General features: G+C 40.7%; 1 protein-coding gene across 2 annotated transcripts in view; it reads left to right on the forward strand.

Moving 5' to 3' along the window:
* ZNF292 (zinc finger protein 292) overlaps positions 1-17,207 on the forward strand; it is a 57,959-nt gene that overhangs the window by 15,549 nt on the left and 25,203 nt on the right. For both annotated transcript variants that reach the window (XM_065730994.1, XM_065730996.1), the window contains exons 2-3: positions 14,655-14,809; positions 15,824-15,902. In XM_065730994.1, coding sequence (XP_065587066.1) covers positions 14,655-14,809; positions 15,824-15,902 — 234 coding nt within the window. The remainder of the gene's footprint in view (positions 1-14,654; positions 14,810-15,823; positions 15,903-17,207) is intronic.

The raw sequence follows: 17,207 nt of genomic DNA on the forward strand, positions 1-17,207 counted from the left end.
CTGGTAGAAGATTGAACAACAAGGAAAGAAAACAGTTCAGAGAATGTGGTCTTCAGCTTTAAGAACTGTAGAACATTGAGGCTGAGAACAGTGGTATTTAAATACCTATAAAGATTCTTCAGGGGTTTCTTGAGGTGCAGTTTGGCTAGGAGACTTCAGAAAGAGATTATCTGGTACTGATGCATCATATAGTGTACCTTAGAAGTAGGCTGTTACCAGCTTTCCAGGATTTTGAAGGCTGTCTCTTCAATATGTGCTCAGCTCTTTCGTGGTTACAGTAACCTTCAAGGTTGTGCTCCAGGCTGACACAGTCTTATTCTGAAAAACAGCCCTCCAAAGTCATCTTCCTTTGAATGAGAAGAAGGCCAAGAACCATCAAAACAATACCAGCTGTGTTACCCTGGAGAAGTTTTTATTCCATTGCTGTAACATTAGAAGACATTGGCAACGTCAGGATTGTATGCCTACCTACTTAATCAGAATACAGATGATTTAGATGTAGTTTTATGTTCCTTGTGTTTTGTCCCCTAGGTTCAACAGCTCTGTCAGGAACTAAGCTGTTTTGCAGTTTGTAGCACTGGTTTGCTCTTCAGTATACATGCTCTGTTACAAGTCCCTGAACTTGTCACCTCTGCATGCAAATCGAGAAATTCTTATTTACCTTGAAGAAGAAAAAATATCCCAAGAAGAATAAAGAGTATTTCATCACTGCGTATTTATTCTCATAAAGATGAGTCTTGCTTACAGTAGAAAATAGTGTTTTTCCACTCCTTTGATAAAGGCTTTTTATTTCTCACCTCACTGTTCTGTCCCTGATCTGAGCAGTTGTTTTGTTACATATAATAGCTTAATTTTCATACTGCTGTTCACACGCGGTGTCATCATCAGAAATTTTCAAACACTGTTCTGTGAAATACTTGGGGCTGATATGCAACTCCTGTAGGTACCATGCTAATGTTAAAAAGTCCTTTTGCATTTATTTTTAAAGAGTTGTGTTAAGTCTCACCTTGGAGCAACTACCATATCAACCTGGATATTCAAGAAGCAGTTTCTGAAGCTTCTGTGTTGTCTCACTCCAATTTATAGGAGGGAGAAGAGGTTTTTTTAATATAAGTATGCCCGACGGCAAGATTAAGACACAATGGGTCAAATGTTAGCCTGACCAGTTTTATTACAAATCCTAGTTGCTTAGGGATATGGGGAAGGGAAGATGGGCAGTAGAAAAAAGATAGGAAATATAAAGCAAGAAGTCTTTGTAGAAAGCAAGAGTCACCACTGTGGGTCCAGCGAGGTTTGTAGTAAGCCTGTTGATCTCAGGAGCTTATCTTGCCCCCGTGGGGGATGGGAGAAAGCCAGGAAGCCTTGCACCAAGCAGTTTGTAGGAGGATAGGTTCTTCCAAAGAGGTTTTCCCCTCAGGGAATTCTTCGGCAAAAGTTTCTTTGGGAGTTCTTCCAAATCCTTAGTTTAGGGAGGGCCTTTTATTCCCCGTCTTGCTGTTTGTTTGGTTGGGTTTTTTTTCTTCTTTTTCTCTCTGTTAGTGTGTCATACCTGGCCCAACAGATAAGCCAGCAGGGAGTGGTGCCTTCATTGCCATACACAAGCATTATTGCCTTTTACAGTGGTTAGCTTCTTCAAGCAGCACCCCCGCAAAAGACTGCTTGTCCTGTTTCTGCTTATCTTTCATAAGCAGAGGTACTGTGGCATGGTGACACCCACCTAGATAGTTTGCATTTGTCAGTTAAGAGTCTTAATCACCAAAAAGGCCTCATGAAGCAAGCTTTGAGACAAAAAACAGTTTTGCCTTTCATATATGTCTGATGGCTTAACTGCTCAAATTGTACTTCAGTTGCAGCTTCCTGAGATTGCAAAATACTGTAGTGTCTGTAGAATCAGGATGAGCATCCTTAGTGAGAATATATCTAGAAGGTCATGAACTACAGTGTTCTCCATTCTTTGTGTACAGTTGCCTGCCTTCCTTCTTTCCTGGACAGATGCACATCTGAGGTGCCTTGATATTGCTTCTTTGAGATACCAGTTTGGAATGCAAGTACATTTGAGAAGCATGTGTACTGTGGGGGAAGTAACTGGCAGAGACACTGAGGTCTGAGCATAGAGGAGTGTCTATGTCACTGGTGAACATGCAGAACCACAGATACTGCAAGAACTTCAAAAGTTTAACAAATGTTTCGTGGGGCTTTTACTCCCTGATGCAGAAATGTCCTTTTTCAAGTATTACTATATATTGAACTATTCTGTTCTGATGGTTTAATGGGGAGAAACCTACAGAGATCATCCAGTCCAAGTGCCTGATCTCTTAAGCACAAACCAAAAGTTAGAGCACATTGATGAGGGCATTATCTCTAATATTTCTAGAGCACTGGCAGACATGGGACATCAACTGCCTCTCTAGGAAGCCTGTTCCAATGTCAGACCTTCCTCACAGTAGATGTTTCCTTATGTCCAGTTAAAACCTCCTCTGGCACAGTTTTGTGCTGTTCCCATACAGCAACACTCCGTGCATCCCCTCCTCAGGGGGCTGCAGAGAGCAATGAGGTTGCCTCACTGCTCTTCTCCAGACTGGACAGCCCAGTGTTGTCCGTGTCTCCTCACAGCACGTCTTCCAGCCCTCATACCAGTTTCCTTGCCTTCCTTTGGCTAGGAAAGTTTATATGCTTCTTCAAATGCTGCTCTGTCCCCTTCTGGTTGCCTATTCTAGGGAATGTTCTAAAGTCAGGGTATTGGACCAGATCATCTCCAGATATCCCTTCCAACCCCTACAATTCTGTGATTCTGATTAACAGTTAAACAGAGGCAATTAGTTGTAGCTCATAGCTGTTGCATCTTCAGAGAAGTCAACAATGTGAAACTGTGAAATATTTTCAAAGAGAAGCAGACTTGAGTTTGGAGATTGAAAACTGATTTAAGATTAGAGATCTTGGGGGTTAAGATTGGGGGTCTTTAATTTACTACCTGGGCTATTTTTCATTCCTGAATAGCAGGTGGTTTCTTTGCTCGAGAAGAAATGTATCTGCTAGTCAGACTTCTAAATCCTTACGTTCTATTAATCATTACCTTCAAGGTATGGAGATGAATGGGAAGGACAGCAGAATGAAATACACATTCACAAAGGGGAACAAATGACTTTACCAAGAGAAGTTTAGTAAACCTCACTTGTATGAGCTTCAGTTAAATCTGTTTTGAAGTGTCAAACCTGGGAAGGTGGAAGTTAATGCAGGAATGCAGAAACTGATAGGATACTAGGTATTGGGATACAGTGTGTGGCATTTCTCTTTGCACTGCAGAGTTTTGTTAAGGGTGTTACAGCTTGCTTTCGGGACTACATTTTCATTTTGTCCTATCATGCTAGTAATAAATGATTGGATGTCATCATTTGTTCCTTTCTCTTTGGAGGTAAGTATGTCTGCATTGTCAGTGTTCTGCCCATTCAGCAGCAGTCAATTAGCATAGCAGTTAGCATAGGAAGACTCTTTAAATAGACATGATTAGCATTTTTATATCCTTACAGCTGCTGTGTCCTCTGGCATTGCCTAGTTCACCTGGCATGTCGTTGCATGCTTTAGTAATTTGGACATAGATAAGCAGGAGGGGGGGAAAAAAAAAGACAAAAAAAACTTAGTGTTGTGCATTCTTAGAATGCAGTTGTATGTATTCAGAAGACAGTTCTTCCACTTCTGAAGTAACACCCATGAAATTTGAATAAATGGGAGTTGAAATACATGCAAATGTAGTAAATAAGGTGGAGTTTTTAAAGGTCAGAGTAATACTTCCTTTTTTCTGTGGTTTGGAGCTGACCACAGGCAATATATATTTCATGACCTGAAGGAAGTGAATATATATGGCCTTGCATTTGCCCTGTTCGTGGAGGAAAAGAAAATGACTCCGATGCGAACCACTTAAGCAGTACTTACATGGAGCAAACAGTTCACAGTACTTCAAATTCTACTCCCTTTTAATTTGGTTGTATACTTTAAAAAGGTGCTGACTGCCAATGAGTGAGTTTATAACAAGATCTAGCATAGAAGTCAGCTGTTTAAAAAAACAATTTAAACTGTGTTCATTTGCATATTTAGCTCTCTTGATCTTTAAGTCACATAATAATAGCACTGCAGGAGGATGATTTGTTACTTTAAATAAAGAGATGCTTTTCAGCGTTCTGGCTGGTCATTTATTTGTTCCTATGTGATACGTGTATCTCTGGCATTCCAAGCTCCATTAAGTGGATTCTCTGCTCTTTTCTTACCTAGGGCTTTGACAGGAAATTTGTCCTTTCATGTACCTCTGACAAAGTGAAAAAAATATTTTGGCCTTTGATGTTTTTAAACACTGGCAAAAGTAGTTGAGATTTTTCCTATAGTAGTCTTGTGAAGTCAAAGCCTTAAAAAGAACAAACTTCAGAGTCTCAAGTGCAGTACAGAATTCATGAATATGTCTCTCCCATCTGACTTCCTGTGCTTTTTAATTTCTGTTCCCTAGGTTATAATCTTGTATGGAGAGAGAAAAATCTCACAGATTAACTTAGTGTATTATTTCTCTAAATCAAGAGTAGTGGAAACTTGTTTGAATTGTTTGAATGTAATAGTATTGGTACAGAGAAATGAAGCAGGTTCAGGAAAGAGGCTGTCCAAAACAGTGATCCAGGGGCTGGATCTATCTACTGCAATGAAAATAACTTTGGGGTGATTGCGTTTAATCTTGTTACCTTGCAAAGATTGGATGAGAAAGTAATTTCTCTTCCACTGAGCAATGTAGTAGTATTCCAAGGTATAAAAAAATACAGAAAGCAGAAAGCTAACTGATAAGACTCCTAAAAGAAAACAAGGGGAAGAATTTAAACTTTAAGCCTAATGAAATTACTTATAGCTTGATTACTAGTCATTGAATCAGAGACTGTTCCAAGTTGGAGGTGACTTGTAAGGCATATTTGAGTCCAGCTCCTGTCTCCAAGACAGGACAACCTTTAAGTCAAACCCTATGACTAAGAGTTCAGACTCTCCTTGAACTCTGGCAGGGCTCTGGTAAAGAACCTGTCCCTGACCCTCAGCTGCCCCTCCCCTGTCACAGCTCCATGCCGTTCCCTCGGGCCCTGTTGCAGTCACACAGAGCAGAGCTCAGCGCTGCCCTCCGCACCCTGTGAGAGCTGCAGACACCATGAGGGCTCCCCTCAGCTCCTCTGCTCTGGACTGAGCAAACCCAGGAACCTCAGCTGCTCCTCTTACCCTTGTCCTCAGACCCTTCAGCATCTCTTTAGCTCTCCTTTGGACACTGTAATATTTTTATATCATTTTTGTACTGTGGTGCCAAAACTGCGTGCAGTACTGAAGATGAAGCTGCACCAGCACAGAGCAGGACAACCCCTTCCCCAGCCTTGTTGGCAGCGCTTGGCCTGATGCATCCCAGTGCTGTTGGTGGCCCTTCAGACTGCCTGGTCATGCTCCCATCTCAGATTCAACTTGCTGTCAACCTGAGCTTCCAGATCCCTTTTTGCGAGGTTGCTCTCCAGTCCCTTGTACCCCAGTATGAATAGGCAGATTTGTCCCATCCCAAGTATGGAATCTGGAACTTGCTCTCATTAGACTTGATGCAGTTGGTGATTGCCTGCCTTCCAGTTTGTCAGGGTCTCTCTGCAAGGCCCCTCTACCCTCTAGAGAATGGAAACTCAAGGAAGTTAACAGCTCCTCCTGTTTTAATTTCATATGCAGACTTAGCGTTTCAAGTCCCTCATCCAGATCTTTTATGAAAACAATAAAGGTAATTGTCCCTAAAATGGAGCCCTGCAGAACCCCACTAGTGACTGACTGTCAGCCTGAGGTAACTCCATTTGCTATGACCTTTGAGCCCAGCATATCAGCCAGTTGTTCACACATCACATTCACATCATGGTCTTGTCTTGCTATGTGCTGGACATTTTGACCAGAAAGATAGTATAAGAAGCATCAGCGAAAGCACTGCTGAAAAGATAACATGAACTGGCTTCCTTCCCTTGGTTGATTAGGTGGTTAACTTTGTTATAATTGAGATTTGAGTCTGTTAAGCAGGTCTTTCCCATTGTGAACCCTGTTGACTGTGACCTATGACTGTGTTGTCTTTCAGTAACTCATAGAGTAATATGTTCTCAATAATTCTGCCAGGCATCAACATGAGACTAACAGGCCTGTAATTACCAGGGTCTTCTTTCTTGCCCTTCTTGAAACTGGGACGTTTGCCAGCATCTAGTTGATGAGACTTCTCCAGTTTCCCGAGACTTGTGAAAACTAATTGAGACAGGTCTCACAATGACATTAGCAGGCTTTTTGAGTACCCTGGGGTGAAACTCATTGGACCCCATAAACCTATATGCTTCCAACTGGAGCTGCAAGTCCTGACTAAGCTTGGGGCTGTCTGGAAGTTTGTTTCTGCAGTCACCATTCATAAGACTGTAGAGCTTCAAGAAAATACAGTAGTGACAAAGTATTTTCACAACCTACTAATCTTTAAATCAGAGTATGCTTTATAATAAACCATAAGTGCTGCAGTAGTGGATATCACATCAACCTGGAAATTTATTAGGATACCAGAAGTCTGGGTGTCTTCTGATTTAGAAAGTCAGCCAAAATTTTTTGTTGTGTGTGATGTGCTACAACATCAGAAATTAAATACTGAATTTTTAAACGATGTACCCCTTTTTATGTAGTTGCCAGCTGTAAATTAGCAATACTCCTATAGCTTTTGTGATACTAGTACTTAATACATCCAGAAGATCTATTCCTGTTCTGAGCTCCTTGCTGTTCACATTTACAGGTAGAAAAGCGATGTGATTTTTGGTTTGCTCTGTTTTTAAAAATTAAGGATGAGTCTTTATTTAAGGCATTTTGAAGTGAAACATGGTGAGCATATCTTCAGTGATCTGTGAGATCCTTAATTGTGCATAATTAACACTTTTGTTAACTTGTTATTTTTTAATATTATGTAATATTATTTACCTTAGTTATTTGAATGATGTGTGGATATGATGGGATTTGTTGTTTACTGCGTGTAGATTTTAATCACTAGATTTCTTGGTGCTGTCTAGGTTTGGCCACACGCACAGTAAATGTGAAGCACCTTACCTCTTTGTTTTGTTGTTTCTGCCGCCCTGAGGGGAAACACAGCTGTTTTATCTGAGAAAGGAGGAGCACTGCCTGTTGATGCTTGAAGATGAAGCATGATCTTTTGTTTACATTCATGTAATGCTTTGGCAAGAACTCCCTTACGTGATTGTACGCTAGGTAGCATGTCTCCAGAACATACACGTTTCTTAGCAGTGAATGAGAGGGATTATGACTTGTAAGTTCTTCTACGCTTTTATTGTAAAAACTTTACTCCTACTTTAGCCACCACCAATAAATATCACAAATTCATCCACCAAAAAGTATGCACTTTTTCAAATGACGCAAATGATTCTCTAGTTACTTTGGTTTACTCCAGTACTGGTGAACTGGAATTTCTTGTACAGAGTATGTGTTTTACTGAAAAAATTTCAAGATGCAAAGGATAATTTTGTGCTTTAATCACATGGAGCGTTAGCCAGAAATGTTCAGGTGTGATTGTCTTGGTCTTTCAAATTAATAGCTAATGTAAGATTTAGAAAGGGAGTATAGTTTGCTTATAGAGGAACTCAAGTAGGTATTTTTGAGTTGTTACAGAAATACTTTACAGACAACATACCATTCCATCTTTGAAACTATTTTAATTTGGTTATTTATCTTAGCCAATTCATTTTTTTCAGGCAACCAAAAAAAAGTCTGGTTCAAGAATAGCAGAATTAGTGTAGCCCCAAAGGAGGAAAAATATAACTGAAAGGAGGTTTGTCTTAATATGAAAATACATACACAATCCATCATATATGTGAATTATATATACATTTCACAGAATCACAGAACTGTAGGTGTTGGAAGAGACCTCTAGAGCTCACCAAGTCCAACCCCCTGCCCAAGCAGCTCCCTAGCCCAGGTTGCACAGGTAGGCGTCCAGGCGGGTCTGGAACGTCTCCAGAGAAGGAGACTCCACCACCTCTCTGTGCAGCTGTGCCACTGCTCCGTCACTGCACTGGGAAGAAGTTCCCACACACATTTGTGCAGAACTTGCTATGCTTCAGTTTGTGGCCATTTCCTCTCATCCTATCACCACAAACTGCTGAGAAGAGTTCAGCCTCGTCCCTTTGCCTCCCACTTCTTAGATATTTACTGAAGACAAAACCTTTACCCTTGAAGTTTTGCTAGAGATTGTGCATTTGTCCCAACCAGTTCAGTATTGGGATATGAGGAAATGAATTCACTTAGACTTGTCATTCCTAAGACCTTTGTGTTCCAGAGTCATTGCTGCAGTGCCTTAGTTTCATTATTCAAGCTGCTTTGTCTTTTGGCATCACTGCTGGGAATCTTTGTTGACATTCAGCTCCTGGCATCTTCTGCTAACAAGCCATGCATGTATCAGCTTTCTGCCCAGATTGGGAATCTGGCAGCCCTTCACCATGCACCTACAACTGCACCGTGCTGCTTGGTGAGATTATGCATGATGATATCAAACTTAGGATCCTCAATTCACTTCAATTTGCTTGTGATCAATCTGATTATACAACCTGTGAATGGTTCTTCAACTAAAGCTTGCCTTGTTTTCTGAAACTAGCCTGCTTTACTGTTTGCTGTGATAGTATCTGTGCTTTTGGGTCAGTTACTGACAGTTACTGGAGTAGGGCTGTGCCAACTGAAGGTGAGCCCTGCCTTCATGAGCACATGCTCCACAGAATGTGAGCTATCAGGGTGATCTGTCTGAGCAGTGCTGCCACTCCTGAGCCTTACTGCTCATAATGCAGCAGCTGCTGCCCCTGCCTCCAGGATGACTTCGCAGAGGGCATTCTTGCTGCCACTGTGTAGAGCTCCTATGGGCTCATCTCCAGATGATTTTGTCACGCTTGTTGCTTGGACTCTTGTGTAAACGTGCTTGAGGGTAAGTCAATGAAACAGACCATTTGCTAGTACAGGAGTGGTTTCAGAGGCACAGCTGACCTGTGTCTCTGCTGTCTGTCACTTTCTTTCTCTATTAGTCCCCTGGGCTTAGACAGGAATGGAAGTGACAGTTTGAGGTACGTTTTAACATACTTAAGTAAGCTTGCCTGTATCCAGGTATCTAAGAGGTAAAGAATCAGATCTTAGCATCAGGTTGTCAAGAAGCATGTAGGTGTGGACCATACATCTGAAACTGCAGTTAATAGTAAACAATCTCTTATTTTAGTGTGAAACACAGCTTTGGTATTGCAGGGCTAATTTTAGCAAAGGAAGCTACTGGATGTAATACTTGAAAGTAGAAATGTCCTCTGGTAGATGCATTGCTACTGCAAAACATTTATGTAACCATACTGATAAAGATTGAGAAAGATGAAATGTGTTGTCTGAACGTAACCCATATTTTCCGCAGTTTAAATCACATATATAATGCATATTGATTTTTGTTTGCACAAATTGAAATGCTTCCATTTTCAGAATGTTCCTGAACGTGTAAGCTGCAGCTGAAATAAAATGCACTTTCGGACTCACGGAGGAACAAAACTTTGCTGCTGTGCCCTGAACACAGTACTTGGCTTGATTAACAAGCATGTCCTGACAGGGGAGATAAATAACTTAATGAGGCCCAGGGCTGGGGGTGAAATTCTTTCTTTTTATGACTGTAAACGGAGCACAACAGTGATTCATTAAGGAAAACAGAATGAATTTGATTTTCTTTGTACAGTGGCAGTACTGTGTAGTCTGGGGACATCCAGACAATCTGTCATAATTGAAGAATACTTACGAAGGGTGTGGTTGGCGTAAGTGCTTAATATAGTTCATATAATGGCTTGGAAGTGACTGATCTATATATATATGTGGTACAAATAGCACTGCTTAATGCTGAAATTAGTGCTGCTGTTACAGTGCAAGCCTCTGCTTGCTTTATACAGTTGGTGTGAATCTGCGTGTGTTTTTAAAGAGCAGTGCCCACCAGCATGCCAAATAATTTTCTTTAGGTGGTGAATTCTGAGAACTTGCCAATTTGAATTTGTTGATTAAATTTAATTTTATTGTGGTTAACTACTTCTAAACGTATTTTCAAACTAAGATTTTGTTTGCTTCAGCTTACTAAGCTAGACTTGGATTGGGATGATGTTGGTTGAGCCTTTGTAGGTTCTGCAGGTGCTTTTGTAATTCCTCCTCAGTCCAGCTTTCTGATATTAATGACTGCGTGGTGCTTCTGTACTCCCACATAGTCAGATCAAACTCCAGTAGTGACTCACTGGAGCTTTTTCAGCATGCTGGCTACCTGTGAGCTCTCTTTCTTGCCCTGTGAAACTTGAGATCCTCTGGTCTTTTTGATGCCAGTCCATCTCCAGGGTCACTTACCAATGACTTGTTTCAGTATCTACTGAAACGCCACGCCTACTACAACACTCTGGGAGGGCAGTTAATTTCTTCTATTGAGTGTTGCTATCTGTCTTTGCAGCACCAGGTGAGAATCCTCTTCAGCCCTGCTTATCAGATAAGCAATTGCTTAAGTTACATCTGTGGGGAGTTGGGGGGTTTCTCCTTCCTTGCACCCTTTCTTTCCTCTCCTGCTCAACTTGATACTTGGAGGCTTTCAGGGTATGCTGTCCTGATTTGTTAGCTAACTTCAAAATGTCTTTTGCTACATCAAAGATTGCGTTTATCTGGCTGCTTGCTGCAGACTTCTGAAGATGTAGATGCACCATACCTTAAATCATATTTACATCAACTAACAGGTAAACCTAGCGTTCCTGATATCAAGTCAGGAATCCTGTTTACTATATCAGCTTTCTAAATGCAAAGTTATCTTGCTGGCCAAAACTCTTTGGCAGATTGATGATGGTCAGATCTGCTGTAACAGTTTTCAACAATCAGCTGAGTGAAACTAAATGGCAGTGTACTCAAGGAAGCATCCCATACTACTATGATGAGTTTTCCTGGTGTGTTTAAGTATCCAAATAAACAGGGAGCTATGCTGAATGTTTTATTACTGTGGTTGTCCCTCTTTTACTCACAATGGCACGAGCAACTGGTTTTCATATTTTCACCTGGGAGGAGGAATTGCTTCTTTAAAAAAGCATAAAATCAGATAAGCTCTAGTGTTTGTTGTTAGCATAAGGTGGGCTATTTTGTTCAGCTTTGCTGTTCTACTGGTAGCATCCTTAAGCGTGCCACCTAGGACAAATCAGTAACTGAAATCAGAGTAAACCTGGCTGTATGAGCATTTGGGAAGAGGGAGACTTGAGAGGTTCTTTGAAGGTCCTGTGAAGCTGATGTCTTGTTCTGATCTGATTATTCTAGTTCATTGGTCCAGATTGCCAGATGATACAGAAATAGACATTTGCAAATGTTGCTAGCTTGTTTATCCATTCCTCCTTTGCTGTCTCTTTTGTGCTACTGCTGTGTTTTGCTGTCCCTTGATTGCTCTGCCATGATCTGCAGTGCTTTTTTAACTGCTGTTACAAGGGGATCGTATTGGCTGTGAGAGCAAAATGGACAATATTCCTTTGAGATCCAGGATTTGAGCAGAGAGCACTAGGTGCTGTAGGTGCTGTCTTCTGCTGCAGCAAAAGGTGGAGTATGTAATTTCTTTTAAAGGTGACTTTCTTCTGAGATTTCCTTTTAAATTAAAATCAGTTTTAATGCAGCTATTAGCCAGAAAAAAAAAAGTATTTTTTTGCCTGTTATGTCCTTGACTAGAATACCCTTGGTATTTTGTTTTGTCTGTGCTGCAACTTGGCTTGTATTGTGACTGCAGACAAGCACATTGAAATATTTCCTGATTCAGTTTAAGACATATAATTTCTTACTGAGAGTGTTTGTTTTGGACACTGCCAAACAGGAGAATTTTAAATATGTTCTTAATACTACCATTAGTTAACTGAGGTCAGATGTGTGACATAGACAAGGCAGTACTGAATTTGAGTTGCATTAAACTTAAGAGTTGAAGACAGGAATAAATATATATTGCCTTGTAACATGACAGAATTGTCTTTCCTGGAGAATTAATGTTCTGTTCTGTTACTTCCTAATAGATGAAGCCAAAGATGGCTTGCTCAAATTTTGATTTGATGGTTTGAATTGCATTATATCCCAGGCATAAAGAGTTCACTAATATTGTTACATTTGCATGTTAAAAATTACATTTTAATATTTGAATGTTCAAATTAGCTGAGATGCACTTCATTGCTTTATGTTCAGGTATGTGTAGCACAAGAGCTTTATTGTCAGAGGACTCCTTCTGATTGTCTTCTCTAGAAAAAATAACAGCTTTGTCAGAGTTGAACCAGTATTGCCAAAATAGTTTTAATTCCAGCTGACATAAAAAGAGAAAGCATGACTTTTACTATTGGCCTTGACCGTAGGAGCTACAAGAAATGCTTTAACGTTTCTTCCATGCAGAAATAGCTGGCTCTGCAGATGAGAGGACAGCAGCTAATGCTTTCTGGTTGTTTTTTCTTCTTTTACCTGACATCAGCAATGCTCTGGACTTTGTCTCACGCAGTATCCTTATAAACCACGAAAGAGGCTGCTTATCCAGGCAATATAATAAGTAGTTGAACTGTGGGTCTCAAAAGACCTGTGATGAGCAGTACAAAGTCCAGGTGGCAGCAGGCTGCTTGTGGCATCCTTTCCAGGCACCACGCTGGAGCACAAGCTCTGTGACTTGTTACTGGTCAATCAGATGAGAGGGCAGTGCACCCTGAGCCAGTTTGTGGATGGTACTGAATTGATAGGAGCAGTCAGCACGCTGAAGGTCAGGGTTACTACTCACAGGGACCTCCACAGCCTGGAGGAATGGGCTGAGGGAGTTCAGCTGAGGCAAGCTGAGGCCCTACCAGTGGGAGGGAATGCCCTTGCACTGTTGTTGCAGCCTGGGGCCAACTGCTGGAGAGCAGTTCTGCAGGGAAAGTTGCTGCTGTCCTGCTGGACAGAGAGCTGAGCAGCCCACCCTGTGCCCTCACTGTGTTAATGTGAGTGCAACCATGGGGGAAATCAGTCCCTTTACTCAGCACTCATGAGGCTGCATTTTGATACTGGTGAGAAATAACCACAGTCAACGTTAGTCAAACGCATGGAGCAGGTTGCCCCTAGAGGCTGTAGAATCTCCATCCTTCAGGATACTTACAGATCTATAGGATTTTATTCTGAACAGCTTATTCTAATGGTCCTTCTTGAGTAGGTTGTTGGATGACATAAATTACTGTTTCTTACTGAGAGATTTCTACCTGTTTCACCCCCAAAATGTAAACAGCAACACCCATCATCTTAATGCAACCGGCTGCAGCCCGCAGCAGTGCAGAAATTGTTTACCAACCAGGTATGTTGCCCTAGGCTTCAGAGCAGAGATCCAAGGGGGAGATTTGCATGTTGTGAAAACTATACTCATTTTTCCAGCTTAAATGTGTGTTTGAGTCCCCCTGATCCTGACATGAATGGAAGCCTTCTGTACTTTTGGTGGTGGTGGTTTTCCCATCCCTGCAGAGTTGCGTTTTCTAATTAGCCCTATTCTAATTAGTTCATTCCACATAGTTTTATTTCTAAATCATTTTTTTCTATTCATGTGGCAAGTAGGAAAATGGATTTTTAACTAATGGGCTTTGGGTGTATATTTGTAGTCTTCGAAATGCTTAGTTTGGCAAGATGGCAGAAGAGAGGAAAAGTAAAAATGTTCCTGGAAGTATAGAATTTAAAATCAAACTAATGCTTTGATGTACTTGCTTTAGAAGCTAAATTGTACAGATGTGCATCTGAAAGTGTTTATTTCAGTGCCTCATTTATAAGTGTATGGGGGGAAAAAAGATATCTGTGTTCCCAGACATACTCTTTAGGCTTTTATATTTGGAAAATGTGAATGCAGACAGAACCATCTGGTGATATGATGGGGGGAAGTTGTCACTCATACGATTTTTATATGCTTAGTGTACAATTTCTAGTGTGCTGAGGAGGTTAAGTTCCAATTTTCATGAAACAATGTATTTTATGGACAAAAATACATTTTTGAAAACATTTACAATGACTGCTCCTAGAGTAACGCCTTCTGTTTTGTTACATTGGCCCACCATGTCAGAGGTTGATGGTGGTGGTACGGCACTGGAGGTTAAACGTTCCCACCAATGTTCCGTTACATTCTGTTGCCATGTGACACATGGCAACAGAGGGGCAGTCTGAAAACATGGCGTCTCAACATGGAAGTGTGAATGAAGCAAAGGTGTGGCATTGAATTTCTCCGTATGGAAGAAATAATACCCACTGACATTCATCAAAGCTTGCTGAACATTGATGGAGACCAAACAGTGGATGTGAGTACAGCGAGGCAGTGGGTGGTGTATTTCAGCAGTGGCAACAGTGGGTAATGTTGCAAAATAGCATTTTGCACCTCAGAGTTTGTCTTACCAGTTGGTGTTATTGTGCTCTTTGTATCTATTGTTTCCCTGGAAATATTTAGGAGGTATTACTTTTGGAACAACGTGCGTAATTCCTATTAAGGCCATAAATGGAATCATTAAGAAGGAAAGTCTAGTTAGTGAGGAGTACAGAATTAAAAAACCTGTATTTGTTCCTGATCTTTGTGTGTGTTTCTTCCTCTCCCTGAACAGACCTTGCTGGAGTATGCAGAAAAGTGGAAAACATCAGAAGATCCTCTGCCCCTGTTGGAGGTGTATACGGTGGCTATCCGAAGTTATGTTAAAGCACGACCTTATCTTACCTCTGAGTGTGAAAATGTAGCCTTTGTGCTTGAACGTTTAGCACTGTAAGTACGTTTTTTGTTTACGAAACCCAAATGGTATAGTATTAACTTTTCACTGTCCAAGTGCTTTCTCAGTTCAGTTTAATATTATAAAAATTCTAAGTAGGTTGGTGTTGTAGGCTAATCTTGGTAGGCAGCTAAGTGCCATACAGCAGTTTGCTGAGAAAGACAAGAAAAGCAGAACTAAAGCAGAAAACTTGTGTGTCAATATAATAATTATTTAATAAGTGAGAAGTGGAAGAAGAAAACAGAACAAAACAAGCGATTCCAAGGCAGTCGCATGATGCTTCTCACAGGTGGACTGATGCTCAGCCAGTTCCTCAGAAGAAGATGGATAACCTTTGTAAATTCCCTTTTACCACTTCTTATTGCTGAGTGTGATGTTGCATGGAGTGGAACATCGTTTTGGGTAGTTGAGGGCATCTTCCTGGATGAATCCTCTCCCATTCTCTTGCGTGTCTCCTGCTCTTATTCACTGAGGGGCAGAATCAGAAAGGGAGGGCCTTGATACTGTGTGAACAGTGTGGAACAAAAGCTAAAATGGCTGTTAAAGTCATTATTTTGGTCACAGCACCACACAGACTGCCATGAAGAATATGAACTCCATCCTAGCCAGCCACTGTACAGCTGGGAAACAGTTTTCCTTCATCAAGGTCAATGCTGTATATGAGAAAGAATGTCTTTGGTTATTGGAGGTGGAGCAGTCTTTCATACTCCTGATCTAGGACAAGCCACCATCCCTAAAATGAAGTACATCAGTTTACATGATTGTTAACAAGTTGTCTACAGTGTTGGACTTAATAAAAAATCCTTTTTTTTTTTCTTGTTTGGAATTAGTGTTTTTTAGAGAGGCTGCGATCCAAGATCACCTTATCTTTATCTGTTCACACAAAAGAAACTGTTGCAGCTTTGTCATTTTAAACAAATGGCTATTTGGATACTGGAACAAAAAACTGTTGATTATACATTCTAAAAGCAAAAAAAATACATCAAATAATATTTATATTTGTCTTCCAGAAGCTGTATTGAACTTCTGCTATGTCTGCCCCTTGACTTACCTGAAAGTAAATGGGAAGAATTTCAGGCTTTTGTACAGGTGAGTTTGAGCAATGAAGGCTTGTTTCCTGTTGGATGATAAAGATCAAGCCCTTCAGCTATAAATTCTGCATACTTTGAAACAATTGTTGTCAGTTATATCACTTGTCTGTGTCATAGTTCATGTAGCAGCTTTGCAGAAAAACTCCTGTTAAATATTTGAAAGAATGTTCATTTTTTTAAAATGTACTTCTTTTTTAACTGTTAGAAATGGAATAACATTGTGTAAGTTATTCTTTACTGTTTACTGTTGTACACTTGAGGTTTATTTTTTGAATGACTTACCTATCAAGATCCACCTTGGCTTCCAGATTGTTAGGTCTTCTACAGGGCACTAGCTGGCTGAGGATTAGAGCTCTGCTTTCAGACAAGGGCAGTGAAACAAATTCTGCTTCTCAGTTAACTGGGAGCTAGTAAATGTGATTCCAGTTTTCAAGAAGCACAATAAAAAAGACCTTGGCCATTGTAGGCCTCAGACTCACTTTCGTGCCTGGCAAAATTATGAAGAACATTACTTTGTGAGTTATTGAAAAATACTTAAATGATGATACAAAGTATCAAATTGATCCAAGCCAGTATGGATTAATGAAGTTCATGCCTTATGAACTTAATACTCTTTTATGATGAGGTTACTTAATGAACAAAGGTAATCCAGTGGAAGGGAGTTCTGTGGATTCTAGAAAAGCTTCTGATACTGTCCCTGAAGGTGTCCTTCTGGACAAAATGTTCAGCATACAGCTGGGTGTGTACTAATATGGTGAGTGAACAAGTGGCTTAAGGGTAGGGCTCGAGGAGTTGTAGAGATGAGGCAGTATCAGGCTTGCAGCCAATCACTAGTGATATTCCCAACTGTCGGGCCAATTCTGTTTCTGTCAGTGACCTGGACTCTTAATTTGGGTGCCCACTAAATAAGTTTGCATATTATTCTAAACTATATAGGAAGAGCCATTAAGTGTCTTGACATTAGAGGGGACTTACAGAGAGATCTTGTTAGATTAGAGCACTGAGCAATAACCAGTTGTATAATATTTAGACAAGAGCAAATGACAGATTCTGCACCTGGGATGGTGTAATCCTAGATGTACTTTATAGATTGGAATGCAGGTGGCTGTAGTGCAACCCTGCAGAGGAAGAGACCCTTCAGCTAAAGGGTCAGACTGTATCCTGGGGCACATCAGGCACAGCAGAGCTATAAGGTCTTGTCCCACTGTACTCAAAACTGTTGCATCCTCATTTTGAGTCCTGTGCACAGTTCTGTGCTCCACAATATAAGAAAGATGTAAAAATAATAGAATGTGTGCAAAGG

Source organism: Cyrtonyx montezumae, unplaced genomic scaffold (genome assembly GCF_038088225.1).
Source record: "Cyrtonyx montezumae isolate F1298 unplaced genomic scaffold, pur_monq_1.0 scaffold_13, whole genome shotgun sequence".
Lineage (NCBI taxonomy): Eukaryota > Metazoa > Chordata > Aves > Galliformes > Odontophoridae > Cyrtonyx > Cyrtonyx montezumae.